Source organism: Mustela lutreola, chromosome 3, assembly GCF_030435805.1.
Source record: "Mustela lutreola isolate mMusLut2 chromosome 3, mMusLut2.pri, whole genome shotgun sequence".
NCBI lineage: Eukaryota > Metazoa > Chordata > Mammalia > Carnivora > Mustelidae > Mustela > Mustela lutreola.
The window spans coordinates 67816045-67841773 of NC_081292.1; the positions used below are offsets into that span (position 1 = coordinate 67816045).

General features: G+C 39.0%; 2 protein-coding genes and 1 pseudogene across 4 annotated transcripts in view; all 3 read right to left on the reverse strand.

The window, feature by feature from the left end:
• The window catches only part of ADHFE1 (alcohol dehydrogenase iron containing 1), a 39445-nt gene extending 36835 nt beyond the window's left edge, over positions 1-2610 (reverse strand). For 2 of the 3 annotated variants that reach the window (XM_059166320.1, XM_059166321.1), the window contains exon 1: positions 2503-2610. In XM_059166320.1, the coding sequence (XP_059022303.1) occupies positions 2503-2567 (65 nt within the window). In that variant the 5' untranslated portion in view covers positions 2568-2610. The remainder of the gene's footprint in view (positions 1-2502) is intronic. The other variant, XM_059166323.1, reaches the window with a different exon arrangement.
• Positions 2611-3456: 846 nt separating this feature from the next.
• Positions 3457-5813, reverse strand: RRS1 (ribosome biogenesis regulator 1 homolog). Its single transcript, XM_059166324.1, has one exon. The coding sequence runs from the start codon at positions 5704-5706 to the stop codon at positions 4591-4593; it is 1116 nt and encodes a 371-aa protein (XP_059022307.1). The 5' UTR covers positions 5707-5813; the 3' UTR covers positions 3457-4590.
• Positions 5814-24117: 18304 nt separating this feature from the next.
• On the reverse strand, positions 24118-25000 carry LOC131827846 (protein BTG3-like; annotated as a pseudogene).
• Positions 25001-25729: the final 729 nt, after the last annotated feature.

Here is a 25729-nt window from a genome sequence, read left to right on the forward strand (position 1 = left end):
ATACCCTAAATTTTACTGGTTCATTGTCCACCCCACCTGCCCCACCTACAGTTAGGCACCAGGGATATCAGGTGGTTTTGTTTCTTGCTGTACTCCCAGGGATGAGAACACTGCAAATCTGTAGCTTGTGCAGTCCTTCCCTCCTGGGCTTTCTCCTGCCTCTCTGGCCATGTTCCTGTCCTTTAATACTCGCTCCTTTTCCTTCATTCAAAGTGCAAATCATTTGCAAATGCAAGTGCATAAGGTGGCTGGTAGATAATGTAAATGGGAGGTCAGAGCTCCTGGCTGGCTGTGTAGCCGGTGTGCAGAATGAGTGGCAGGCTATGTGATAGGGTCTCTCGGGAAGCCGGAATGCTTGCCCTGTTCAGAGGAGGTGGCCACCACTTCATGTCAGCTCTGGCAGACCTTCCAGATGAAATGTGGGCCCAATGATGCCATTTTCAATTTTCCAAAACTTTTATCTGAAATCTCCAACTTTCTAAATGCATATCCTATTTAAAAAATAAGCCCCATTTTGCCACCCTTGCTTTAACACATTGCTGCTCCTGGGGATCTCATTCTCAACCCTTCTGGGTTTACAGTTTGCTAAGGCCTTTACTTCCACACCCACAGTTTCAACTGTCCTCTATACACGTGGGTGAGTTCCAACTCACTTCTGAGCTCCAGAACAATGTAATCAATTACCTGCTGACGGTCTTTTTCACCTGAGGCATGTCCAATTTGAAGTTCCTAAGGTAAGTTATCATCTTCTTCCTACAGCTAATGTGCATGTAGTCTTATTTTGGTAAATGACCCCAATGTTTACCTAATACCTAATACCCCATCTAGAAACTTCAACTTCTCCTCCTGTCTCACTTATCAGATACAAAATCCTGCTGATTTTGACAGACTCAATATTTCTCACATCTACCCCATGTACCAGCTGGCTCTCCTTGGTACCCAAAGCCATCACCTTTTAGCTGGAGCATTACAATTACTTCTAGCCTTTCCTTTCCACTGTACACTGCCACCAGAAAGCTTGGATATATTCTAATCATGCCACCTTCCTTTGTCATACAACCATTCCAAAAACATGTTCTCAGGACACTGGTTCCAAGGGATATGAATAGTGTTGCTTGATAAAAAGTTTTGTGGTAACACAGATTTGGAACAAAGAGTTTAAATACAGCTAACCTTTTTTTTTTCCCCCTCCATCTCTCTGGGATGTCTCAGAGCCTTTTGTTTGCTAATTATCCTGACCCTAAAAGCACTATGCAACAGTCGGCAGTTTCCTATTTATTTAGCCATGGAATTCCCTGCCCCCCATTGGGCATTTCAAAGTATTAGAACTATTGCTTCCAGAATTCCCTATTATCTGCAGGACATAATTCAAATTCTTTAGCATAGGACTGAGAACAAGGAACGTGAAGCTAGAATATCTGGGTTCAGATTATGGCTATGCCATTTGCTTAGCTGTGTGACACTGGACATACTGCTTTTCTTCATGCTGTTTTCTTGTTATCTATAGTATAAGGATAATAATATAGTATGGCATAGGGTTGTTGTAAGGATTACAGTTACTATTAACAGCATATGTAAAGCATGTAGGACAGTGCCTGGCACATAGTAAGTGCCTCGTAAGTGCTATATTCTTATTCTTCTTGTTCAGGGCCGGTCTTCTACACCCTCGCCTCCTTCCGTGAAGGTAGGTCCAGATTTTAACTTCTTTTGATCCTGGAACTACATCTCTTGCCAACAGCATTGCTCCTCCCAGTTACCTCAAATTCCTCTCTAGTCCCCCTCCTTTCCTCTTATCTCTATTAGATCAAAATTTTACATGTTTTCCCAGGCTGACTTGTGCATTTGTACATCCCACAAATACTATCAGGGGGCTACAATATACCTTCCATTTCTGGATGGGGGCGGGGTCTGCCATGTCAAAACATTTAATACCCCAACATCCTGTACATACCAGGGGGTGAAGCTCCTGGCAATTTCTCACATCCGTTTTTCTCTTCTGCACTCCCTATTCCTTCTGTTCCTCACAGGCCTGTTTCACAAACCCTGTCCCCTCATCCAATTACCCACTGGAGTTTTAACTGCTCCAGAGTCTTACACCTTTTTATCTCCAGCACCTTGCCTAGTTTTGGGCACATAACATACACCCAATACAAATGTGTTGATTGGATATATACATTTGTCTTGGTCACTGTGCCAAGCCCTCCAATGTCTGCCATGACATGGGACCAGGCACTGCCCTCTCTGCGCCTATTTCCTTAACGGTAGAACAAGCAAGGTGCAACCTGCCTAGCTGCCCTGTGCATGGTTGCATGGCACCCCGCTACAATGCGGTCCCTCCTGGCGCACGGCTCTGACGTGGAGAGGGCACGCGCAGTGGGATCTCCTCCCCCGAGTTTCCGAAAGTAACCTGAGTAAGACCACGCGGGGCCCCCAGAAGGACTGCGTGGGCACGGTGGCATCCTCTCGTCCCCCCGCCCGCCCACCCGTCGGCCCTGCACTCACGCTGCTCGCTGCAGTTGCCTCAGCAAGTGCGCGACACGGGCGCGGGTGGCTGCAGCCATGGCCATGCAGTCTTCCTTCCAGTAGCCCCTCCTTCGCCCCCTCCGCCCCTCCGCCAGCCAATCCCGGCCACCGGCCTCCAGCTCCCGCCCTCTCAGGCGGAGACTGCCCCCCCTCACATGCTAATTTTCCTGCCCCAGCATTAGCCCTCTTTGGATTAGGACCTTTTTCCCAGGAGTCAAAATCTCAAATGCCCTAAAAGCAGTCCCACCAACCACCTCTGAAACTGCTGTAAAGGTAACTGCTTTGTAGGATCGTGGTTGCTTCCTTAAGTGTCCCTACTTAAAACCCTTTATTTCAAATACTGGGGATATGGGGAAAGGGAAAAAAGGGCATTCTTTTTCCACTGATGCCTTTAAAATGCTACTTTGCCTTCCTGCTTTCCAAATAAATTAAGACATTGCATTTAAACTGTTTTAATAGTAAATAAGGACCTTGCAAAAAGTCCGTGTTTTTTGTTTGTTTTAAAACAGGGCCAGTGTTGTGTCCAACTGCTAAATCTAAAGTCTAAAAACAAAAACAAAAACAAAAACAAAAAACACAGAAAAATCCCAAAACAAAACAGCAACAACAAAACATCCTGGATAGGTGAGAACTTAAAAGGTGTTAAGTGCTCTAGAATAGCCTTTGATGAAGTTAAGCTACCATTAAATAGTTTCATCAGTAGTTACAAACCTTCCATGATTATACTATACTCTAGGGCTTAGCAGGGACAAGGGCTCCACTTCCCAGGGGGAAAGTTGATCAATGGTGGCAAAAATTCAACTTTAACTTAATCAGAAAGTATCCTAAGACAGTAACAATTGAACATCTGTATTTTTAGTAACGTATCATGAAATCTGAATTAATCTTTTCTTCCATAGCAATTTCTAAAGATGAGGCAACACTGAAAAAAGAAAAGATTAACTCCCAACTTTAATATACTATCAAAGGTCAGACCAAAAACCTGAGCAGAGTAACTCATGGGCATGTAATAGCAGCAAAAAGGCTCTCCTGGATTCTGGATCTACCCTGAGTCCTCCTCCGAAGATACTCATTTTTACAAAGACAAGTTTCAGAGATCAATTAGGGAAAGAGATCCATAAAAGCTATGAACATTTGACCTAATCAAACCAGTTAAGGGCAGTTTGACAAATTAATCAAAGATAACTGTTGCAGTAAAGATTTGGTGGGTTTCTCTCTTCTCAAAACAGACTCTACCTGAAGTTTTAAAAAAAATTGGGGACATAAATGCTGAAAAAGATTTAAGTATTTTCTGGATTAATGAGGATAATTACCATTATTTAGTGAAACCCAAATTTATAATTTACAGCCAATCAATGTTTTTACAGTATTAAAAGCACCAAATCTTTTTTCAAAGAGACACCAGTTGTACTACACTTTCTATATTGTATCTGATACTTATTAGAAAAACCCATACTTCTTTTGGTGTCACTGAAATCATAAATTACCTGCTTTATGTTTTTTAGAAAGCAAATAAAAATAATCTGAAACCCTGTATCCCCTGGCTTTACTTAGAATTTCTAGCAATGGCCTAAATGACCAAAGTCACACTAGAAAGACACACTTTTATTAAAAAACCTTCATAAGAATTATTTTTAAGTCCAGTTTTGAAAATAATCTTTGTTCCCATCGGACACATTCCCTTGTTATAAAAATAATGCAGAAATCAATTGTAAGTCTGAAAGATGACCAACTCTCCCCCACAACAGGTCCAAAGTTAAAAAGAAAAAAAGATGTCTGTTTAAATATACAACTAGTTCCCAGTCTCCACCAACTTTTCCTGGATTCTTGTGTCCTCACATACATCTTTTAATCTCCAGCCAAATTCCTGGTTGTGGGAAAACAATCTGTAGAGTCCAACATTTACATACTATCTGGCAAGGAAGGCAGTCTATTCCTTAAACCTCAGTGAAGGCAGCGGCCACCTTCTTCAACAACCCTCCAGCCCCACCAACCCCACCCACCTCGTAACTAGACCTTAACATTTAGTACAGCTCTAGGGTTTACAGATGGGTCCGAGGGTGAAAATTATTTCCTTCTCTTTCCTCCTTGGTGTTGTCCTCCTTTCCTCTTGCTGCCCAAGGGAGGCGGCCCAGAATTCATCCTGCCTCCCAAGGCCCGGTTCCTCTTCCCTCCCTGGCTGGGCGGGGCACCTTTCCTTTTGCCCCCAGGACCCTGCCGGCCCCCCTTTCTCTTGCTCTTCTGGCTCATTTTCCTTCTCTTGGCAGCCTCCTCCTGATCCTCCTCCCTCATCTGTTTATTGGTGGCCCTTGTCACGTCCAGCTGAGGCTTTTTGCTGTTCATCACCCTAAGCAGCTCCAACTGGCTCTTCTTCTCGGCTGCAAAGTCCCCGAAAAGGGGCTGAAACTTCCTCTTCTTGCCCGAGCCCCGGGGGTTCTTCTCTTTGGGCAAGCGCTCCTGGAAACGCCCCACAGAGGCGGTGGACACCTTGGCTACCTGCATGGCGCGGCCTAATTCCTCCTTACTCTGGTGTCCCGTAGGGTGCATGCCAGCCGAGCTAGGTACCTGCATCTTGTGCGCGCGAGCCAGGTTACGCAGGCGGTTCAACTCATTCTTGGCCACCCGTTCCTTCTTAGCCTGGATCCGCTTGGCGAACTGGTCCTCTAGCGGGTCGGCACCCCCGGGTACCTCGATCAACCATTCCTTGGTGTCATCACGGGCGCGCTGATAGCCCCAGCGGCGTCGCCACTGGCCACTCACCTCGTCCCACACTAGATTGGTCTTCTTCTTGGGACGGATGCCCTTGAGGCGCGCGAACTGCTGCCAGCGTGTAAGCGGCCGCGGCCGGGGCACCGGTTTCTCGCGCGGCAGGCGAGTGGTAGGCTCCGGCAGCCGCGCCACCAGCGCCTCCTCCACGCGCTCCGTGGGCAGCTGCCATAACTGGTTGATGAGCAGCTGCGTGTTGTCCCGCGCCAGGGCCTGCAGCTCAGCCTCCGGCGTTGCTCCCGCGCGCCGCAGTCCCGTCGGGGGGTTCCGGTCTGATGCCAGCAGGTTACCCAGGTCGAACTCCAGCTCTAGCTCCTTGTGCACTGTGATGCGCTGCAACTTCTCTGCCTCGTCCCGCTCCGCCTTTGCCAGCAGTTCCTCCACGCTCTGGCCCTCCATGGCTCCTCCTAGGCTCATTCGCTCCGGGGAGAGAGTTCAAACCACTACTCTGCCAACGCCGGCTCAAGCCCCGGCAGCGCCACCACGTGCAGTCGCCCAGAAGCTAGTTCCGGAAGAGAAAGCTTCACTTCCGGAGCAGCCGGAACAGGTTCGCTGTCCCGGCAACCCGAGAAAAGGCCGGCAGAGAGCGGTGTTGGAGAGCAGATGGGAGGACCGGAGGCCCTTTGACGTGAGCCGGGAGGTAGGCGGTGCTGGTGCAAGGAGCCTAGACTGCAAATTCCACGGCCCAATTGGGACTGTCTCTCCCAGGATGTGGCGGCGGAGAGGGGTGGTGCAAATTTGGGGTGTCGCGATTTGAGGGGGTCCAGGAGCGAGTGTTACCAATTTCAGGATAAATCAGTTCACTAGATGTTTCGCTTCTCAGCTTTCTGGGACTACGTAAATTTTATTTTTACCAGAGTCTGAACCCTTTCATGGGGGGTCCTGGGTGTTGACCGAGAAAGACATTTCCCACAGATGCATATAAAGCTAGTTGTGGAAGGTTTTTTTGCTCTGCGAGCGAACTTAAACTGCTCTAAGTGGCCACGGGGGTGCGTCCATCCCGCCGAGCCGAGGTCTGGTAGCCCAGAGCCCTGGGATCACATCCTCTCCAGGCTTGTGGCAAAAGATAGCTGGACTTTGCAGTGAAACTGCCTGAGTTCCAGTCCTGACTGCTCTTGGACCTTCGGGTATTTGGCCTATTTTAAAACTAGTAAGATGGGGTGGTAATAGTACCTACCTCTTAGGGCTGTTGTAAGGATTAAATGAGTTAATATGCCTCTGAGGGAGCTTGGTCTGCGACACATGAGCACCCAACAAATGTTAGCTAAATACCAGCTAAATACCAATTATTTACCTTTCTAATCACCTTGGGAGTAAGCTAAAGACCCAATCTTATACAGCGATTATGCACCAGGTTCTTGCATCAAACTACCAAGAATCACATCTAGGTTTACAGTAGATGTAGTACAGTAGTCTACTTTGGACAGATTGTTTAACCTAAGTCCATAACGTAAGTTGAAAGTATGAAATATTGTTTCCTAGTATACAGTAAACAGTAAGTGTTAGCAGTTGTTAATCACCATATTCCACAAAAGGAGGCTTGTCTAAGGGTCTAGGGTTATACAACAAAGAAATGTGGGAGCAGGAATGATCTTAACTCTGCTTTAAGATGACAGGCATATTCTCTGCAATGTCTTTCAGGCCCTTTATACACAAAAGCGTGTGGTCTGTTGACCAGCAGCATAGCATCACCTGAGAAGTTAGAATTGCAGAGTCTCTGGCCTCAACACAGATGTCATGATTCAGAAACTTCATTTTAACAAGATCTCTGGGCGATGAGTATGTATGTCAAGTTTGGAAGACACATGGCTGATTGTGTGGCTTACAGGTTTGGTTTTGTTTTTTAATGGGAAGTTGGGAATAGTGAAGAGGGGGTTATGCTGGAAAATTACCCATGGAAATGGACATAATTGCCATTAGGAAATAGATTCTGTCGAGTTTCAGCTAGCAAGGGCGTTAGGCACACTCCCATCTACTGAACCCGCCCCCTGAGTTTGGTTTCTGGAGCTCACTATCTTTCCTCAGCTTCCCTTTGTTCATTTGCTTATCACACATTTAGTGAGCACATTTTATGCATCAGACAGTCTACTACAATCTTCTTTTGTCCTCTTTTCTAAAAGCATTTTAGGTGGCAGTTATGATTAGAGCCGCATAAACAAACAAAAAACATTTTAGGATTTGCAGGGGTTTTCTCTCTGTGTACTCAGCACCAAATCTTTAATACCACTCATATTGTGGGGTCAAGGCTAAGTCAAAGGCCGTATTAGGTAACTGTCTTGAACCTCGCCTTGACCACTAAAAGTTTTTGTGATTTGGGAGTGTTCCAGTCATTGACATGGTTATTCTGGGCTTGGCTTAACATCTCATTCATTCAGCAACATTTGAATGATTGACATATTCCAAAAATTAGAAACAAAGATTATTGAGACTGTGTGGAACAGTAAGGAAGAAGGAAAGGTTAAGAGAAATTTACAATATGGCATGATTGGGCTTTTGACAGGAAGGACGCATTTGTAGGTTTTCACTTCTCTTTCAGTCTTCAGAGTTAGGGGAAAAAAGAAGTAAATGTCAACAGGTGTTAAACGGTAAACAATGAATCCTCACTGTGTGAAATGATATTTGGTTTGAATCATATGTCAGTTCTTAATTGAACTCTAATTGTTTAATGCTGGCTGGATAGTTTTTTACAGTCCAAATCAATTTTAATTTCCTTATGATGGAAGACTGACTTTTACTTCTACTTTGGCTATGATAATTCTGGATATATAGTTGGTATTCAATACATAGCTGTTTGAACTAGTAAACCTATTAAATAGACTTTTCTAAATTCAAAAAAGGATTAATGTTGGCTGTTAGATTCAAGGTGAATGAGATTAGTAAGATTGGGATTTGTGGCTTAAAAAAACTCTTAGGGAAGTAGGTGAGTGGTGGTCTCTAGCTTGCATTTGTATTATCCTTATGTGAGGCAGGATTTGGAGTGTCAAGAAAAAGGAAGCCTACCAAATATATGCAAATATATGTGAATATATTTTAACAGTACAGGAAATGATTGTACATCTTCTTTTTTTTTTTCCTTTGTCTTTTCTCTTTGTTGGTTTCCCTACCTTCTTTTGTCCCATAAGGCAGTTAGATCCCAAGTTTGGTCATGAGACTCTGCTTTTGTCTTTATACACAGTTCTATGCCATTTCATCCACGCTCATTGTTATCAGCTGCCACTTTTGTGTAGTTGCCTCTTAGAGGTACATCTTTATTCCTTTCCTTTTCAGAGGTCCAGACTGAAATCTCCAACCACTTGGTGGGCTCTTTCACAATAATCTAAAGTCAGTATATGTAAGACGACATTACATGTACTTTTCCTGAAAATTTGCTTTCTTTCTTCCATCATCCATCCATTTACATTTTTTTCCCCAACAAAAGTTTATGGAAAACCTTTCATGCTCAAGGTACTGTGCTGGACATTGGGAGTACAATGGTTAGTAAAAACAGTCTTAGTTGATGTTATCATCATTCTAGTCTGGCTACTCAGGCCTGAAACTATGATGTCATCCTTGGCTTTTTTTTTTTTTTAAAGATTTTATTTACCCATTTGACAGGGAAAGAGAGATCAGAAGTAGGCAGAGAGGCAGGCAGAGAGAGAGGGGGAAGCAGGCTCCTTGCTGAGCAGATCAAGCCTGGGGCTTGACCCCAGGACCCTGAGATCATGACCTGAACTGTAGGTAGAGGCTTAACCCACTGAGCCACCCAGGTGCTCCAGCTTTTCTTAACTCCTAATCCAATCAGTCTAAAAGTTCTGTTAAATTTCTTCTTGTATCTTTTCATTCCCACTGCCACTATCTTTTCCCTGGACTGGGTCTTTTCCATCTATTTCTCCAGCTCCTCTCTCTACTCTGCTATTTGGCTTCCAGCTGGATGTGGTTAGCAGGAAGCAATGACAGAGATCAGACGGTAAAGAATTAAGAGTTTAAGGTGAGGGCATGTGTGCCCCTAGCCCTCTGTGTAGATTGCCATGGGTTGGCTGGTTCCTCTAAAAGGCTGTAGCTCCAATCAGGCAGCTCTTAGTTCCTCTAATTGCTCCCCTGGTTCCTGCAGGCCTGGGGTTTGGTATGGCTTTTGCTGTTGTGTTACTACTCTTTGTGAGTTTCCTTAAACCGCGCTCACATCTTTGTAATAGTCCCTTTTTTGATCTTTCTTAAATTACCCAGCTTGACTGCTGCTACCTATTTCCAGCCAGGATCCTGGGAACTATTCTAGAAGCATCTTCATGGTTCCTTCCTTGCATTTTCTCTTTAAGTCAGTCCAGAGGATTTGCTTCCCCTGATCTGGCAAAATCACTCTTGTCATAAACTCCCTTCTCTACTTAACAAAAACAATGATTATTCTTAGTCTTGGATGGTCATGATCTGGCCCCAAATAACTCTTTACTCCTTGGCATGATGGTGCTCCTTATGTTTGGTTTCTAAATATTTCTTTCCCACTCCTATCTTTCTATCTTAACTACCTTTCTAGAGGTAGCTGAGAACATTCCTTAAGAAAGGCAAAAATAAGGCACAAGACAGAAGAATCAACAATTATGTTTTTTTAGCACCTACTGAGAAAGATTTCAGTAACAAAAGTGAACTTATAGGGGCGCCTGGGTGGCTCAGTGGGTTAAGCGGATGCCTTCGGCTCAGGTCATGATCTCAGGGTCCTGGGATCGAGTCCCGAGTTGGGCTCTCTGCTCAGCAGGGAACCTGCTTCCTCCTCTCTCTCTCTCTGCCTGCCTCTCTGCCTACTTGTAATCTCTGTCTGTCAAATAAAATAAATAAAATCTTTAAAAAAAAAAAAGTGAACTTATACTGAGATTTTTTTTCTGTACAGGTAGGGGCTAGAAGGTTGAAGGCACAAAATTATACTTTTATGTTCCCCCAAAACATAACTACTTTGTTCAGCAAAACATTTTTGTAAGCATTTTTTTTTTCATTTTTTTGATGGTGCATAACTTAGATTTACTTTCTAAATGATTCTCAGTTGCCTCTTTTTGTAGCGGAAATTGTTAGGGATGATTCAATCTTTAATCCTGCTGTGAACATGGTTATTTTGAGTATTTTTGTCTAGGAAGTTCAATGTGCCAGTAATTTGATAAAATAGCAGAAAGGGGCCCTTCAAATGCTTACATTTTTTCCACATGGTTAATTTTTACTGATTTATAATTTTAATTTGGAAGTACTTGAAGGGAAAATTTAATTTTGAAAATTTCTCAATCATAGACAAAAATCTGTGTATTCATATGCTGTGGTTTTAGTCAGAAACCTATATAAAAATCCATTGTTTTGTTTTACAAATGAAGAGAAGATACAGCATCAAGATTTTGTATAGATAGTATAAAAGCAGATAGAATAATAATTAAACATTGTACATTTGTCTAGTAGGAACTTTGGATTTGAGGATAATAAAAATGATGGTAGCATTTTAGAACTAAGTTGATTTGCTGTCTATGAAATATATAACAGTTTCTGTTTTTCAGAAATTAGCAAACGCAGTTTGCCAAGAAAGCGTTATTTTCCAGAATCTTATGACTACCTGTAAGATATGTAAGCACCACTGGCTGATGGTTTTCCTTCATAAGACTTCACTAAATCCCAAGGGAATAAGATTTGTGTTTGGTTCTAGACTTTACCTGTATAAGAGGTGTGACGTAAGAACGAAAGATTGATTTAAAAGAGAAAACTGAAGTTCCAGAACTTTAGGGATATTTGTACTCAAAGAATCTAACAACAGAATTTAGTTCTATTTATTTTTAAAAATATTTTTAAATTATATTTTAACTTACGAAAGCAAAATTGCATTGAGCAAGAAATCTTTTTGTGTTTTTCTTAATTAATAGAGTCTGAACAGTTTTCATAAAACTTTAGAGAGATTTACTCCAGATGAGGCAGTTGAGTCCTCAGTTCCTTTCCCCTAAGGAAAATAACTTGATTGTCATGCAGATTTCAATTTGTCTTTGCAATTATAACCCATGTATGAACATATATTAATCTGCCAATAAAATTTTTCTGCTTAATTTCCCACATAAGCAATATCAAGAGTACATAATGAAGTTATTGTTATGTCAAATAAACATTAATTCTTGGTCCTTACTTTTTTTTTTTTTTTTTAGGATTTTATTGATTTATTTGAAAAAGAAAGGGAGAGAGAGCACAAGCAGGGGGAACAGCAGGCAGAGGGAGAGGGAGAAAAGCAGGAGAGGAGCCTGATATGGGGCTTGATGTGGGGCTGGATCCCAGATGCTTAACTGACTGAACCCCTTTTGGGTCCCTCTTGGTCCCTCTTTACTTAGAATTATTTCTGAACATTGTTAACCCCATTGTTTTTAGACTATGATCTATGAAAAATAAAAACAATGGATATAAACACTAAAAATATAACCACATATAGGGAAAATGCTGTAACCTACAATTTTTCTAGGTGTTTTTCCTTGTTAAAGAAAGACAGCAAAGGAAAAAAAAAGACTTGTTTTGTGGCAAGTAGTGTGACACTGTCCTTGACAGCATCCAGAAGTGCACTACAGCCTCATCTAGGACCCTGTGAGCCACTTGGTAATGCAGAAGATCCAGTGCCTGTGGTATACTTTTCCCCAAAGCCTAAGACAGACTTATTATTTAGAATTTAGAACGTATAAATAATGTTCCTGGAATTTTCCAGTATTCATAGTACTTGTCTCATTACCCAAGATAGTATGAATTTTCATCTGGGCAAGCTGACTTCTTATTGTGGGTCCCAGGTTCCCTTCTCTGGAAAGCCTATGGATTTTAGAGGTGAGGCCTTTTAGGTTTCAGGCTTCAGGCTTCATTTTACTCACCTGGAAAATTAAAGGTTTTGAATAGGTGGCCTTTACCATTCATCTCTAAGATACGTTTATTAAAAACCTGTGCTCTTCAGATGCTCCAATATTGTTTTTCCTATAATTTCCAATATATCCCATTTTACAAACCTCCCCCTCTTCCTGAGTCATTGTCTCATTTCCAGGTTGGTTGTATGACTCCACAGAGTGAAACAGCTCCTTGTCTGCATAGGCAGACTGACTACACAAGTGCTAATCAGTGTTTAATAATGTGGAGGTGGATTATTGTGTTCTGTAAGTTACTCATGATGCTTTTCTTTCTTTTTTTTTCTTTCTGTTTTTTTCCTCTTACCATTAAACTTCTTTGAGAATTGAAAGGTAGGTAGAGCAAGGTATAATACATTTTACTATTTGTTAGCTGTTCTGGAAAAATGTCTCCTAGGAAAGAAGATAGAAGATTTATTTATGAAAATGAAAGATCATAGATTGGCTTTATTTGTGTCTATCTGGGCCCAAGATCTAAGGCTTATGATGTTCTTTGATTGTTACAGTTGTAGAAGAGTTTTTTTTTTTTTAAAAAAGCTTCAAAGTAAACTCCCCTCACATAATAAAATTGGGGCAGTTTTGAGTTTCCTGGTTTGGTGTTGCTTCAGATAAAGCTAGTGAGAACTTTTCAATACAAGAAGGTAAAGTAGAATAAGACATAATTATGTTGCTAGTATGTTTAGTAATTATCATTCTGAGAATAAGTCTTAGTAATTTCTGATTACCTCAATACCCAATTACCTGGGGATGGATTCCCCAAGGGATCATTGCTCCATCTCAAAAAGGAGCTAACATTATTTCTCAGTTTTAGAGTTCTGTGAGTTGGAGATAAATTATTCAAACACACTTTTGCAGAGAAACTTTGAGAGAGTCAGGAGACAGGTTCTGGCTCCATCTCTGCTACTCTGTACTTGTGGATGGCTTTGGTAAGTCACGTCACCTTTTTGTGTTCTGTTTCCTTATCTGTGAATTGAGCTTCACTAGCTTCTCCTGCTGCTTCTAGCTCCATGCAGCATCCTGTGCTTTTTGTTAAGATGGTCTCATGTAGAAAGAGTGGGTGATGGTGAAGCATACACTTGAAGACTGAGGTTCCTTTTCCTTTTCCTTTTTTCCCCCAAAGGTTTTATTTATTTGTCAGAGAGCAAGAGAGAGCATGTGAATGAGCACAAGCAGGAAGAATGGCAGGCAGAGGGTGAAGCAGGCTCCCTGCTGAGCAAGGACCCTGACTTGGGACTCTATCCCTGGAACCTGCGATCAGGGCCTAAAAGGCAGATGCTTAACCCACTGTGTACCCAAGGATCCAGGTGTCCCCAAGACAGTAGTTCTTTTTTTTTTTTTTTTTTTAAGATTTTTATTTATTTATTTGACAGATCACAAGTAGGCAGAGTGGCAGGCAGAGAGAGAGAAGAGGAAGCAGTCTCCCCACTGAGCAGAGAGCCCGATGCGGGGCTCAATCCTAGGACCCTGGGATCATGACCTGAGCCGAAGGCTGAGGCTTTATCCCACTGAGCCATCCAGGTGCCCCAAGACAGTAGTTCTTAATTGCGGTTCTATTAATCAGCTTCAGAGGGACAGGAATCCCCTTATGTTTTAGGCAAATGTGTGTGCATGTGCAGTTTTGTGAATAGATCCTTTTTATCCTCCATTAGATTCTCTAAGACATCTGTGACTCTCTACCCCTCCTTCAGAAGTTTAAGAACTATTGTCCTGTGTAGAAGAGCTAAATAAATGAAGGCTAAAGGGAGTAATGGTAAAGACTTTTTGAAAGAAGAGGAACTGGAGTTGGCCTTTGAGCCTGGGTCTGGTTTGAATAGAGGGGAGGAGGAAGACGGGTGGATGTTCTTGTAGATGGTACCAAGAGAAATAAAGACATGTAGCCGGTGTTTACAGAGCAGATACAGTGCATTCGACACAGATCATCTTTACAAATTCTCAAAATAGGACTCAGAGGTAGATATTGATGGTTCCTTCATTTTATTGATGAGAAAATTGATAATCATCAGCATTAAGTAGCTTACCCAAGGTCTTGCAGTTAGTAAATGGTAAACCAGGATATGAACCTTTTTAGTCTAATCCCAGTAATTATCATATAGTTTTTTTCTCTTATAATCTGTTAATGTGGTAAATTATATATTTCATAGGTTTTGCATTCTGTATAAACCCAGTCTGATCATGATGTATTACCTTTTTTTATACTGCAAATTTTGGTTTGCTAGGTTTTACATTCCATATAAACCCAGTCTGATCATGATGTATTACCTTTTTTTATACTGCTAATTTTGGTTTGCTAATGTTTTGTTTACATTTCTACATCTATGTTCATGGGTGAGGTGGGTCTGTAATTTTTCTTTGTACTATCTTTGTCTTGTTTGGATATCAACATTATATAGTAACTTCACTGGCTAAATTGGGGAGTATTCCTTTTTCTAGTCACTGGTGGAATTTCAATAAGATTGGAACATCCGATTATTTGAAAATGTGGTAGAATTCACCTATAAAATTATCTAGGTTTGTTATTACCTTGGTGAAGAGATTTTAAGGTTCTGATTCCATTTGAAAAGATGAAGCCATTTGACTTCTCAAAACAGTTGTAGTAGGATATATATTTCTAGAAATTTGCCTGTTCTTTTGTTTTGTTGTTGTTGTTGTTATTGTTATTATTATTGTTGTTGTTGTTGTTAAGGGGGCTTTGGGCCAGGCACTATCCTGAATTCAGAGGGGTACAGAGCATAAGGCTACTGGAAGCTGTCTTCAGGGAGCTTATACCCTCTTGTGTCCATGTTTCTGATGGAGAAGTGTTTTTTGTTTGTTTGTTTGTTTTTATTAACATATAATGCATTCTTTGCCCTAAGGGTACAGGTCTGTGAATCATCAGGCTTACACAATTCACAGCACTCACCGTAGCACATACCCTCCCCAGTGTCCATCACCAAGCCACCCTGTTCCTCTGCGTCACCCCCCATCACCCCTCAGTTTGTTTCATGAGATTAAGAGTCTCTTATGGTTTGTCTCCCTCCCTGGTTTCATCTTGTTTCATTTTATCCTTCCCTACCCACCAAAACGCCCCCGCCCTGCCTCTCAAATTCCCCGTATCAGAGAGATCATATGATAATTGTCTTTCTCTGATTGACTTATTTAGCTCAACATAATACCCTTTAGGTTCATCAACGTTGTTGCAAATGGGAAGATTTCATTTCTTTTGATGGCTGCATAGTATTCCATTGTATATATATATACATACCACATCTTCTTTATCCATTCATCTGTTGATGGACATCCAGGTTCTTTCCATAGTTTGGCTATTGTGGACATTGCTGCTATAAACATTGGGGTGCACACGCCCCTTCAGATCACTACATTTGTATCTTTAGGATAAATACCCAGTAGCATGATTTCTGGGTCATTGGGTAGCTCTGTTTTCAACTTTTTGAGGAATCTCCATCCTGTTTTCCAGAGTGGCTGCACCAGCTTGCATTCCCACTAACAGTGTAGGAGGGTTCCCCTTTCTCCACATCCTTGCCAACACCTGTCGTTTCCGGACTTGTTAATTTTAGCCATTCTGACTAATGGGGGAGTGTGGGGTGGTATCTCACTGTGGTTTTGATTTGTATTTCCCTGATGCTGAGTGATAGTGAGCACTTTTTCATGTGTCTGTTGGCCATCTGGATGTCTTCTTTGCAGAAATGTCTCTTCATGTCTTCTGCCCATTTCTTCATTGGATTATTTATTCATTGGGTGTTGAGTTTGATAAGTTCTTTATAAATTTTGGATACTAGCCCTTTATCTGATATGTCATTTGAGAATATCTTCTCCCATTCTTTCAGTTGTCTTTTGGTTTTGTTGACTATTTACTTTGCTGTGCAAAAGCTTTGTATTTTGATGAAGTCTCAGTAGTTCATTTTTGCCCTTGTTCCCCTTGCCTTTGGTGATATTTCTAGGAAGAAGTTGCTGTGACTGAGGTCAAAGAGGTTGCTGCCTGTGTTCTCCTCAAGGATTTTGATGGATTCCTGTCACATTGAGGTCTTTCATCCATTTGGAGTGTATTTTTTTGTGTGGTGTAAGAAAATGGTCCAGTTTCATTCTTTTACATGTGGCTATCCAGTTTTCCCAACACCATTTGTTGAAGAGACTGTCTTTTTTCCATTGGACATCCTTTCCTGCCTTGTCAAAGATAAGTTGACCATAGAGTTGAGGGTCCATTTTTGGGCTCTCTATTCTCTTCCATTGATTTATGTGTCTGTTTTTGTGTCAGTACCATACTATCTTCATGATTATAGCTTTGTAATAGAGCTTGAAGTCTGGAATTGTGCCACCAACTTTGGCTTTCTTTTTCAACATTCCTCTGGCTATTTGGGGTCTTTTCTGGTTCCATATAAATTTTAGGATTATTTGTTCGATTTCTTTTAAAAAAATTGTTGGCATTTTGATAGGGATTATGCTAAATGTATAGATTGCTTTAGGTAGCATATACATTTTCACAATATCTGTTCTTCCAATCCATGAGCATTGGATGTTTTTCTATTTATTTGTGTCTTCCTCAATCAATTTTACAAGTACTTCATTGTTTTCTGATTACAGATTCTTTGTCTCTTTGGTAAGGTTTATTCCTAGGTATCTTATGGTGTTGGTTGCAATTGTAAATGGGATTGACTCCTTCTTTTTCTTCTGTCTTGCTGATGGTGTATAGAAATACAACTGATTTCTGTGCATCGATTTTATTTCCTTACATTTTACTGAATTCCTATATAAGTTCTAGCAGTTTTGGAGTGGAGTCTTGGGTTTTTCCACATAAAGTATCATATTATCTGCAAAGAGTGAGAGTTTGACTTCTTTGCTGATTCAGATGCCTTTAATTTCTTTTTGTTGTCTGATTGCCGAGGCTAGGACTTCTATTACTATGCTGAATAGCAGTGGTGATAGTGGACATCCCTGCCGTGTTCCTGAACTTAGGGGAAAAGCTCTCAGTTTCTCCCCATTGACAATGATATTCACTGTGGGTTTTTCATAGGTGGCTTTGATGATATTGAGGAATGTACCCTCTATCCCTACACTTTGAAGAGTTTTGATGAAGAAAGGATGCCTTTTCACCATCTACTGAGAGTATCATATGGTTCTTGTTCTTTCTTTTGTTAATGTATTATATCACACTGATTGATTTGTGGATGTTGAACCAACCTTGCAGCCCAGGAATAAATTCCACTTGGCCATGGCGAATAATCCTTTTAATGTACCACTGGGTCCTATTGGCTAGTATTTTGGTGAGAATTTTTGCATCCATGTTCATCAAGGCTATTGGTCTATAATTCTCCTTTTTGATGGGGTCTTTGCCTGGTTTTGGGATCAGGTAATGCTGGCTTCATAAAATGAATTTGGGAGTTTTCCTTCCATTTCTATTTTTTGGAACAGTTTCAGGAGAATAGGTATTAATTCTTCTTTAAAAGTTTGGTAGAATTCCCCTGGGAAGCCACCTGGCCCTGGTCCTTTGTTGGGAGATTTTTGATTACTGTTTCAATCTCCTTACTATTTCTTCCTGGTTCAGGTTTTCTATTTCTTCCTGGTTCAGTTTTGGTAGTTTATATGTCTCTAGGAATGCATCCATTTCTTTCAGATTGTCAAATTTGCTGGAGTATAGTTGCTCATAATATGTTTTTATAATTGTTTGTATTTCTTTAGTGTTGGTTGTGATCTCTCTTCTTTCATTCATGATTTTATTTATTTGGGTCCTTTCTCTTTTCTTTTTGATAAGTCTGGCCAGGGGTTTATCAATCTTATTAATTCTTTTAAGAAGCAGCTCCTAGTTCCATTGATTTATTCTACTGTTCTTTTGGTTTCTATTTCATTGATTTCTGCTCTGATCTTTATTATTTCTCTTCTTCTGCTGGGTTTAGGCTTTCTTTGCTGTTCTTTCTCTACCTCATTTAGGTGTAGGGTTAGGTTGTGTATTTGAGACCTTTTTTATTTCTTGAGAAAGGCTTATATTGCTATATACTTTCCTCTCAGGACCGCCTTAGCTGTGTCCAAAGAGTTTGAACAGTTGTGTTTAAATTTTCATTTGTTTCCATATATTCTTTTTAATTCTTCTTTAATTTCCTTGTTGACCCATTCATTCTTTAGTAGGATGCTCTTTAGCCTCCATACATTTGAGTTTTTTCCAACTTTTTTCTTGTGATTGAGTTCTAGTTTCAGAGCATTGTGATCTGAAAATATGCAGGGAATGATCCCAGTCTTTTGGTACTAATTGAGACCTGGTTTGTGACCCAGGATGTGATCTATTCTGGAGAATGTTCCATGTGCACTAGAGAAGAATGTGTATTCTGTTGCTTTGGGATGAAATATTCTAAATATACCTGTGATGTCCATCTGGTCCAGTGTGTCATTTAAAGTCTTTATTTCCTTGTTGATCTTTTGCTTAGATGATCTGTCCATTTCATTGAGGGGGGTGTTAAAGTCCCCTACTGTTATTCTGTTATTGTTGATGTGTTTCTTCGATTTTGTTATTTATTTGTTTATATAATTGGCTGCTCCCATGTTAGGGGTATATCATATCTAAAATTGTTGACCTTAAAAAAAATTGTTAGATCTTGTTGGACAGACCATTTAAGTATGATATAGTGTCCTTCCTCATCTCATTATAGTCTTTGGCTTAAAATCTAATTTGTCATGGGGTCAGGAGGGAGACAAAACATAAAAGACTCTTAATCTCACAAAATAAACTGAGGATTGCTGTGGGGTGAGGGGGAGGCATAGGGTGGCTGGGTAATGGACACTGGGGAGGTTATGTGCTGTGGTGAATGCTGTGAAATATGTAAGCCTGATGATTAACAGATCTGTACCCCTGGGGCAAATAATACATTATATGTTAATAAAAATAATTTAGAAAATCTAATTTACCTGATAAAAGGATTGCCACCCCAGCTTTCTTTTGATGTCTATTAGTATAGTAAGTTGTTTTCCACTCCCTCACTTTAAATCTGGAGGTGTCTTTGGGTCTATGATGAATTTCTTGCAGACAGCATATCAATGGGTCTTGTTTTTTTATCCATTCTGATACCCTGTGTCTTTTGATTGGGGGATTTAGCCCATTTACATTCAGGGTAACTATTGAAAGATATGAATTTAGTGCCATTGTATTGCCTGTAAGGTGACTGTTACTGGATATTGTCTCTGTTCCATTCTGGTTTGTTACTTTTAGGCTGTCTTTGTTTAGAGGACCCCTTTTCAGTATTTCCTGTGGGGCTGGTTTGGTGTTTACAAATTCTTTTAGTTTAGTTATTATTATTATTATTTTTTTTTTATTTTTTTGGTCCTGGAAGCTTTTTGATCTCTCCAATTTTTTTTTTTTTTTAATTTATGTATTGGACACAGAGAGAGAGAGTGAGAGATCACAAGCAGGCAGAGCAGCAGGCAGAGCTAGAGGCTCCCCACTGAGCAGAGAGCCCAATGCGGGACTCGATCCCAGGACCATGAGATCATGACCTGAGCCGAAGGCAGAGGCTTTAACCCACTGAGCCACCCAGGTGCCCCCTCTCCTCCTATTTTCAATGACAGCCTAGCTGGATATAGTATTCTTGGCTGCACATTTTTCTTGTTTAGTGCTCTGAATCTATCATGCTAGTCCTTTATGGCCTTCCAGGTCTCTGTGGATAGGTCTGCTCTAATCTAATATTTTTAACATTGTATGTTACAGACCTCTTGTCCCAAGCTGCTTTCAGGATTTTTTTTTTTTTTTGTCATTGAGACTTGTAAGTTGTACTATTAGATGATGGGGTGTGGACCTATTTTTATTGATTTTGAGGGGGATTCTCTGTGCCTTCTGGATTTTGATGCTTTTTCCATTTGCCATATTAGAGAAATTCTCTACAATAATTCTCTCCAATATATGTTCTGTCCCTCTCTCTTTCTTCCCCCTCTGGGATCCCAATTATTCTAATATTGTTTTGTTTTATGGTATATCACTTGTCTCTTGAATTCTCCCCTCATGGTCCAGTAGTTGTTTGTCTCTTTTTTGCCTAGCTTCTTTATTCACTGTCATTTGGTCTTCTATATCACTAATTCTCTCTTCTGCCTCATTTATCTTAGTAGTAAGAGCCTCCATTTTTTATTGCACCTCATTAATAGCTTTTTTGATTTCTACTTGGTTAGGCTTTAGTTCTTTTATTTCTCCAGAAAGGAATTCTCTAATATTTTATGTGCTCTTTTGAGCTCAACTAGTGCCTTGATAATTGTGATTCTGAACTCTAGTTCTGACATATTACTAATGTCTGTATTGATCAGGTCCCTAGCCATTGGTACTGCCTCATATGTTTTGTTTTTTTTTTTTCCCTTGTGGTCAGTTTTTCTGCCTTGTCATTTTATCCAGATAAGAATAGATGAATGAGAGAACAAAGTACAAAAAGGGTGGCAAACACCCCAGAAAAATATATGCTAACCAAATTGAGAAGAGACCCAAAACCAGGGGAAGAAGAAACAGGAGGAAAATAAAATAAAAAAAATATAAAAAAATATATATTTATCTATCTATATATAGATAGATAGATATAGACTGGTGAATAGAACAGAGCTACCCACTTGATTTTGGGGGGTATTCAGGTCTCTTAGAAGAAACTACCTCCCAAAATTTTAAAGAAGGAAAAACTTACATATATACAAAAATAAGGGTAAACATGATGAAGGGATGGAATATGACTGTAAAGATGAAAATTAAAAAAGATTCTAAAAAAGGAATTGATAAGATAAGAAGTTGGTTAGAAAAAGAAAAAAAAGGAGAGACTGTGATCAGGCTGGAGACTAGAACAAAGCCATGCACTAGATTTAGAGTATATTTTGATCTGTTAGAAGAAATTGTATCCCAAGATTTTAAAGAAAAAAAAACTATATGTTTACAAAAAATAAGTTTAAATACAATGAAGGGATAAAATATGACCATAACAATGAAAATTTTAAAAGATTTTTTAAAAAAACGGCATTGATAAGATGAACAGTAAATGTTAAACTGAGAAAGAGGAAAAGTTAAAAAATAGAGTAAAAAAATAAAATTAAAAAAATTTAACTTTGAAAGACTAATGGATCATGGGGAAAAAAGCCATGAATTCTATGCATTGTTTTCCCCTAGCTCTGGAGTTCCACAGTTTTCATTGAAATTTGTCTATTCTAACAGCTCAAATTTTCTGGCATAAAATTTTTATCATAGTCTCTTTAAAAAATTCTCCTCTTTATCTAGGGTTATATCCATCATATAACTCTTAGTATTATTTTGTCTATAATCATTTTTTCTTGATCAGTCTTACTAGAGATTTTCTATTTTACAAAGATCCATTTTTCAGTTTAATTGATACTCTCCATTATATCTTCAACATGTTAATTTTAACTTTTATTAATCTTCAATTTAGATTTTTTTTGTTATTCTTTTTTTAAACTTCTATAGTTTGACTTAAGTTCGTTAGTTTTTATACTTTATTTCTTATGATGTAAGTATTTACAGCTATATCTTTCCCTTCAAGTAATGCTTTTACTGCTTCTTACAACATCTGATTTATGATACTTTGAATTTCACTTAACAACATCTGATTTATGATACTTTGAATTTCACTTAGTTCTCTGTATTTTTCCAGAATATATTTTTTCTTCCTTTTATATTCATCTTTTCTATATCTTCTTGATTTAGGTATGTTTCTGGTGAGTAGCTTATAGCTAGAATTTTAAAATCCACCTGAAAGTCTCCATCTTTTAACTGGGAAGTTAAATCCATTAACTTTCAGTGGAATTTAGGATATATATTTGGGTTTGTTTTAACCTGTCTTTAAAAAACTTGTCCTATTTTCCTTTTTTATCCGTCTCTATTTTCAATGATACCATATTTGTTTTTAATCTTCCATTTTTTCTCTGATTATTTGGAAGTTAGGCACTGCTTTCCTTTTCAAGGAAAAGGATTTTTTCCATATATATACTTTGAGTTTAGATTTTTTCCATATATATACTTTTTTTTAAAAAAACTTCTTTGAAAAAGTAGAGCAGATTAGATATAGTTTATTCACTTTGAGGATGACATTGGTCCTTTGGAATTCAGAATCAAAATATATTAAAGCAAGCCATGTATATAAAAATAGGAGAGTGAAATAGACTAAAAAATGGGGTTTCTGTTTGGACACCTAACACATGACAGCTTTCGATGGACATGGATTTCTTCTCTTAATAATTATTTATATTTAACTTAATGAGTTGTGAAGTTAATCAATGTCTTAACACTCCTGACTAAATAGTAGAAGGTACTGAACTTTGATCATCCTCTATCAGATTATTTACTATTGTTGGCCAATATTAGTTTTTTTTAATATGTATTTTTTATTTTTTAATAACATATAATGTATTATTAGCTCCAGGGGTACAGGTTAGTTTTATTTTTTTAAACTCTTAAATTAGACATCATTATAGTTATAGGTGATATGTTTAGATTTATTGATTTGTATATTTATCAATATCTTTGCTCATTTTTTCTTTTTATCTCTTAAAACTTTTAGTTCATTTTCTTTCTTCCTGAAGTACATTCTTATAAAATTCTTTCGTTAAGTTTCCTTATGACAAACTCTTGTATTTTTTATTGGAAAATGTCTTTACCCCAGTTAATAAAAGATAGTTTATTTGAGGATGCAGGTCTCAATAGTGAGTTACTTTCTCTAAGCACTTCAAAGATATTATTTACTTCATCTTTTGGTTTCCATTCCTGCTCTCGAGAAGTGTGCTGTTTTTCTTATATAAACATAATACCAGCATGTATTTTGACATAATTATATATTTTGCTAGATTCGTGGATCACAGTTGTTTCTTATACTCTAGACCCCTACAATGAATTTATTATTTAGTTTTAATTTTCTTTCAATTGAGGTATTCTCTCTTTATTTCCTCAAAAAATTTACATATGTGGTATAAATTCTGAGTTCTTTTATGTTTGAAAATGCCCTTCTTCTACCTCTTATGATTTAGCCCTGCCTATTGCAAGGCTCTCTCTTCCCTCCTTTAAAGGTATTCATGTCAAGACATAACACACCAGAGACATGACCCCAAGTAATTCAACGGTTTATTACTCACTCAGGCATAGGCAAGTTGAGGGAGGCCCCAGATGGAGGGGTCCCACTAATGAGAAGGTTTTCCAACTTCCATATAAATGATATTCTGGCCAGGAGTAGAATTCTTGGATTATATTCACTTCTTTCAAATGTCTTTAAACAGTATTCCTTTTGTTTTTTTTCTCCTGGACTCTAGTACTATCAGGGAGGAATGTGATAGTTATTCTGACTCTCTTTTCTTTTTAAATAATGTGATCTCTCTTTGGAAGTGTATGTGAATTTTTCTTAATCTTTGGAGGTCAGAAGTGACACAAGAATATGCCTAAATGTATATATTTTTACATTAATCCTGCGTGGCACTTGGTTGCCCCTGCTGTTTGAAATGTCAGGTTTTTTTTTCAGCTCAGGAAAACTTTTTTCATTTATCCTTTTATTTGGTTGTGGCTTGTCTTCTATTTCTTTTCTTCCTTTTGGAATGCCTTTATTTTCATTTGCATATCTGACTTCTTGAAACTGTCATCCATGTTTCTTTACATGAATGATTTCCATTTATTTGTATTTTTATCTCTGTCATATTTTTTTGTCATGCCTCAAACTACTTGATTTCATCCAATTCTTCTAAACAATGACATAAAATAGATTTCCTGTGAATAAATAACTTTCATACTCTCCATAAAATAAATACTCAAAGGTGCTAGAACAGATCGTCTGCTGCTACAGTATTCTCGTATCCAACAGAGTTCATGTATAATATGTAAATACTCAAGTCCAATATTAAAAACTCACTTTAATAAAGTTTCTCAAACTATATCAATATATCTAAAGTGCATATACATTTTTTAAGAAAGATTATTATCAATAGCTTTTCTATAAAAATGAGTTTGATAGTTTGGCCATCTAACTTTACTACTATGAGTATGAACTTTTAACTTTTAATGTGGTCAGGCTTATTCTACCTTCTCTCAGCATTGACACCAACAGAGTCAAAAGCAGCTAGTGAGGTGCTAACATGTGAGGATTAATCCAGTGATTCCAGTCACAATGCATTCCAGGAGAGGGTACCCATGGTACTGGAATTAGGCGATATGGTTTATTTTTTCTTCCCTGATTTGGATAACAAAATGGAATAGAAGGAGGATAGTGGTTCTGATGACCATTCCCTTGGTACCTTCATGGCTTTTTTCTGGGCAAAGGGTGCCACATTGGAAGAGTGGGAACATCAATTCTGAAATCTGGTACACAGGGCTTGGGGTCGCAGTCACAGAAGTGGGTTTCACTTCTACTTCCTTACTTGTTTCTTCATCTGAAGAAGAGGATCCTGAATGATAGTCAGAAGTAACCTTATCAAGGGCTCTGGTAACTTTCGTGGAGATTTCATGCTTGTTCTCATCCTCATTTTCAAAGCTGGCAACAATGAATGCATTGTTTTTCTCTCCATACCAACAGCACACCTTGCATGGATCCACCCAAAGAGTGAGTTCCTTCGGTAAGCCTAGATCACTGTACAAGATGCAGCTCTTCTCACAGGCTTTCAGGACTTCAGGATCAACTCTCTGAAACTTATTGACACAAATGCATCTGTAAGGCTGTCCTTTTGATGTTTTTTTCTGGATACCAGTGATTTTTATATTTTTCTTGATGTGTAAGTGTCAATTTCTCAGCAGACCTCTCAACTGCCTTTTTTTTTTTTTTTTTTTTCAACTTGCCATGTTTTCGAACTAGCCTTGTGAAAAAGAAGACAACAGCAGCGGGCCATGCTGTGCGGCAGCAAGCCTCTGTCATATTTTTAATCTTTTAATCATATTTTAATCTTATAGAGCTTCTAGCTTACTAATCCTGATGACTACTTTGTATCAGTAGTATTTTTTGGATTCTTTTTGTAGGTTTTAAATTCTGAAGTAATGTTTATTTTTTAAGTTGCCAGACATATTTCTTTCCTTCAAATAAACCTATCCATAAAACCAGTCTTTAAAAAAGTGAACAAAGAAATGTAATCTGAAAAAAGAAAATCTGTCCAAGAGTTGTCTTCATCAAAATAAAAACCTTCTCCACAGTGAAGGAAATAATCACCAAAACTAAAATGCAACCTATGGAATGGGAGAAGGTATTTGTAAATGACATATCTGATAAAGGATTAGTATCCAAATATATAAAGAACTTATAAAACTCCATACAAAAACCAAATAATGGGCAGATGTTTTACCAAAGAAGACATCCAGATGGCCAACAGACACATGAAAAGATGTTCCATATCACTTATCATCAGGGAAATAGAGATCAAAACTATAGTGAGATACTGTCTCAAACCAGTTAGAAGGGCTAAAGTTAACAACACAAGAAACAACAAATGATGGCAGGGATGAGGAGAAAGGGAAACCCTCCTTACATCATTGATGGGAATGCAAACTGGTGCAGCCACTCTGGAAAAACAGTATGGAAGAGTTATCATTATGTTTTAATTAAAGTTCTCCTTCGGTTTCTTCTGCCATTAAATCTGCCTTAATAGGAGCC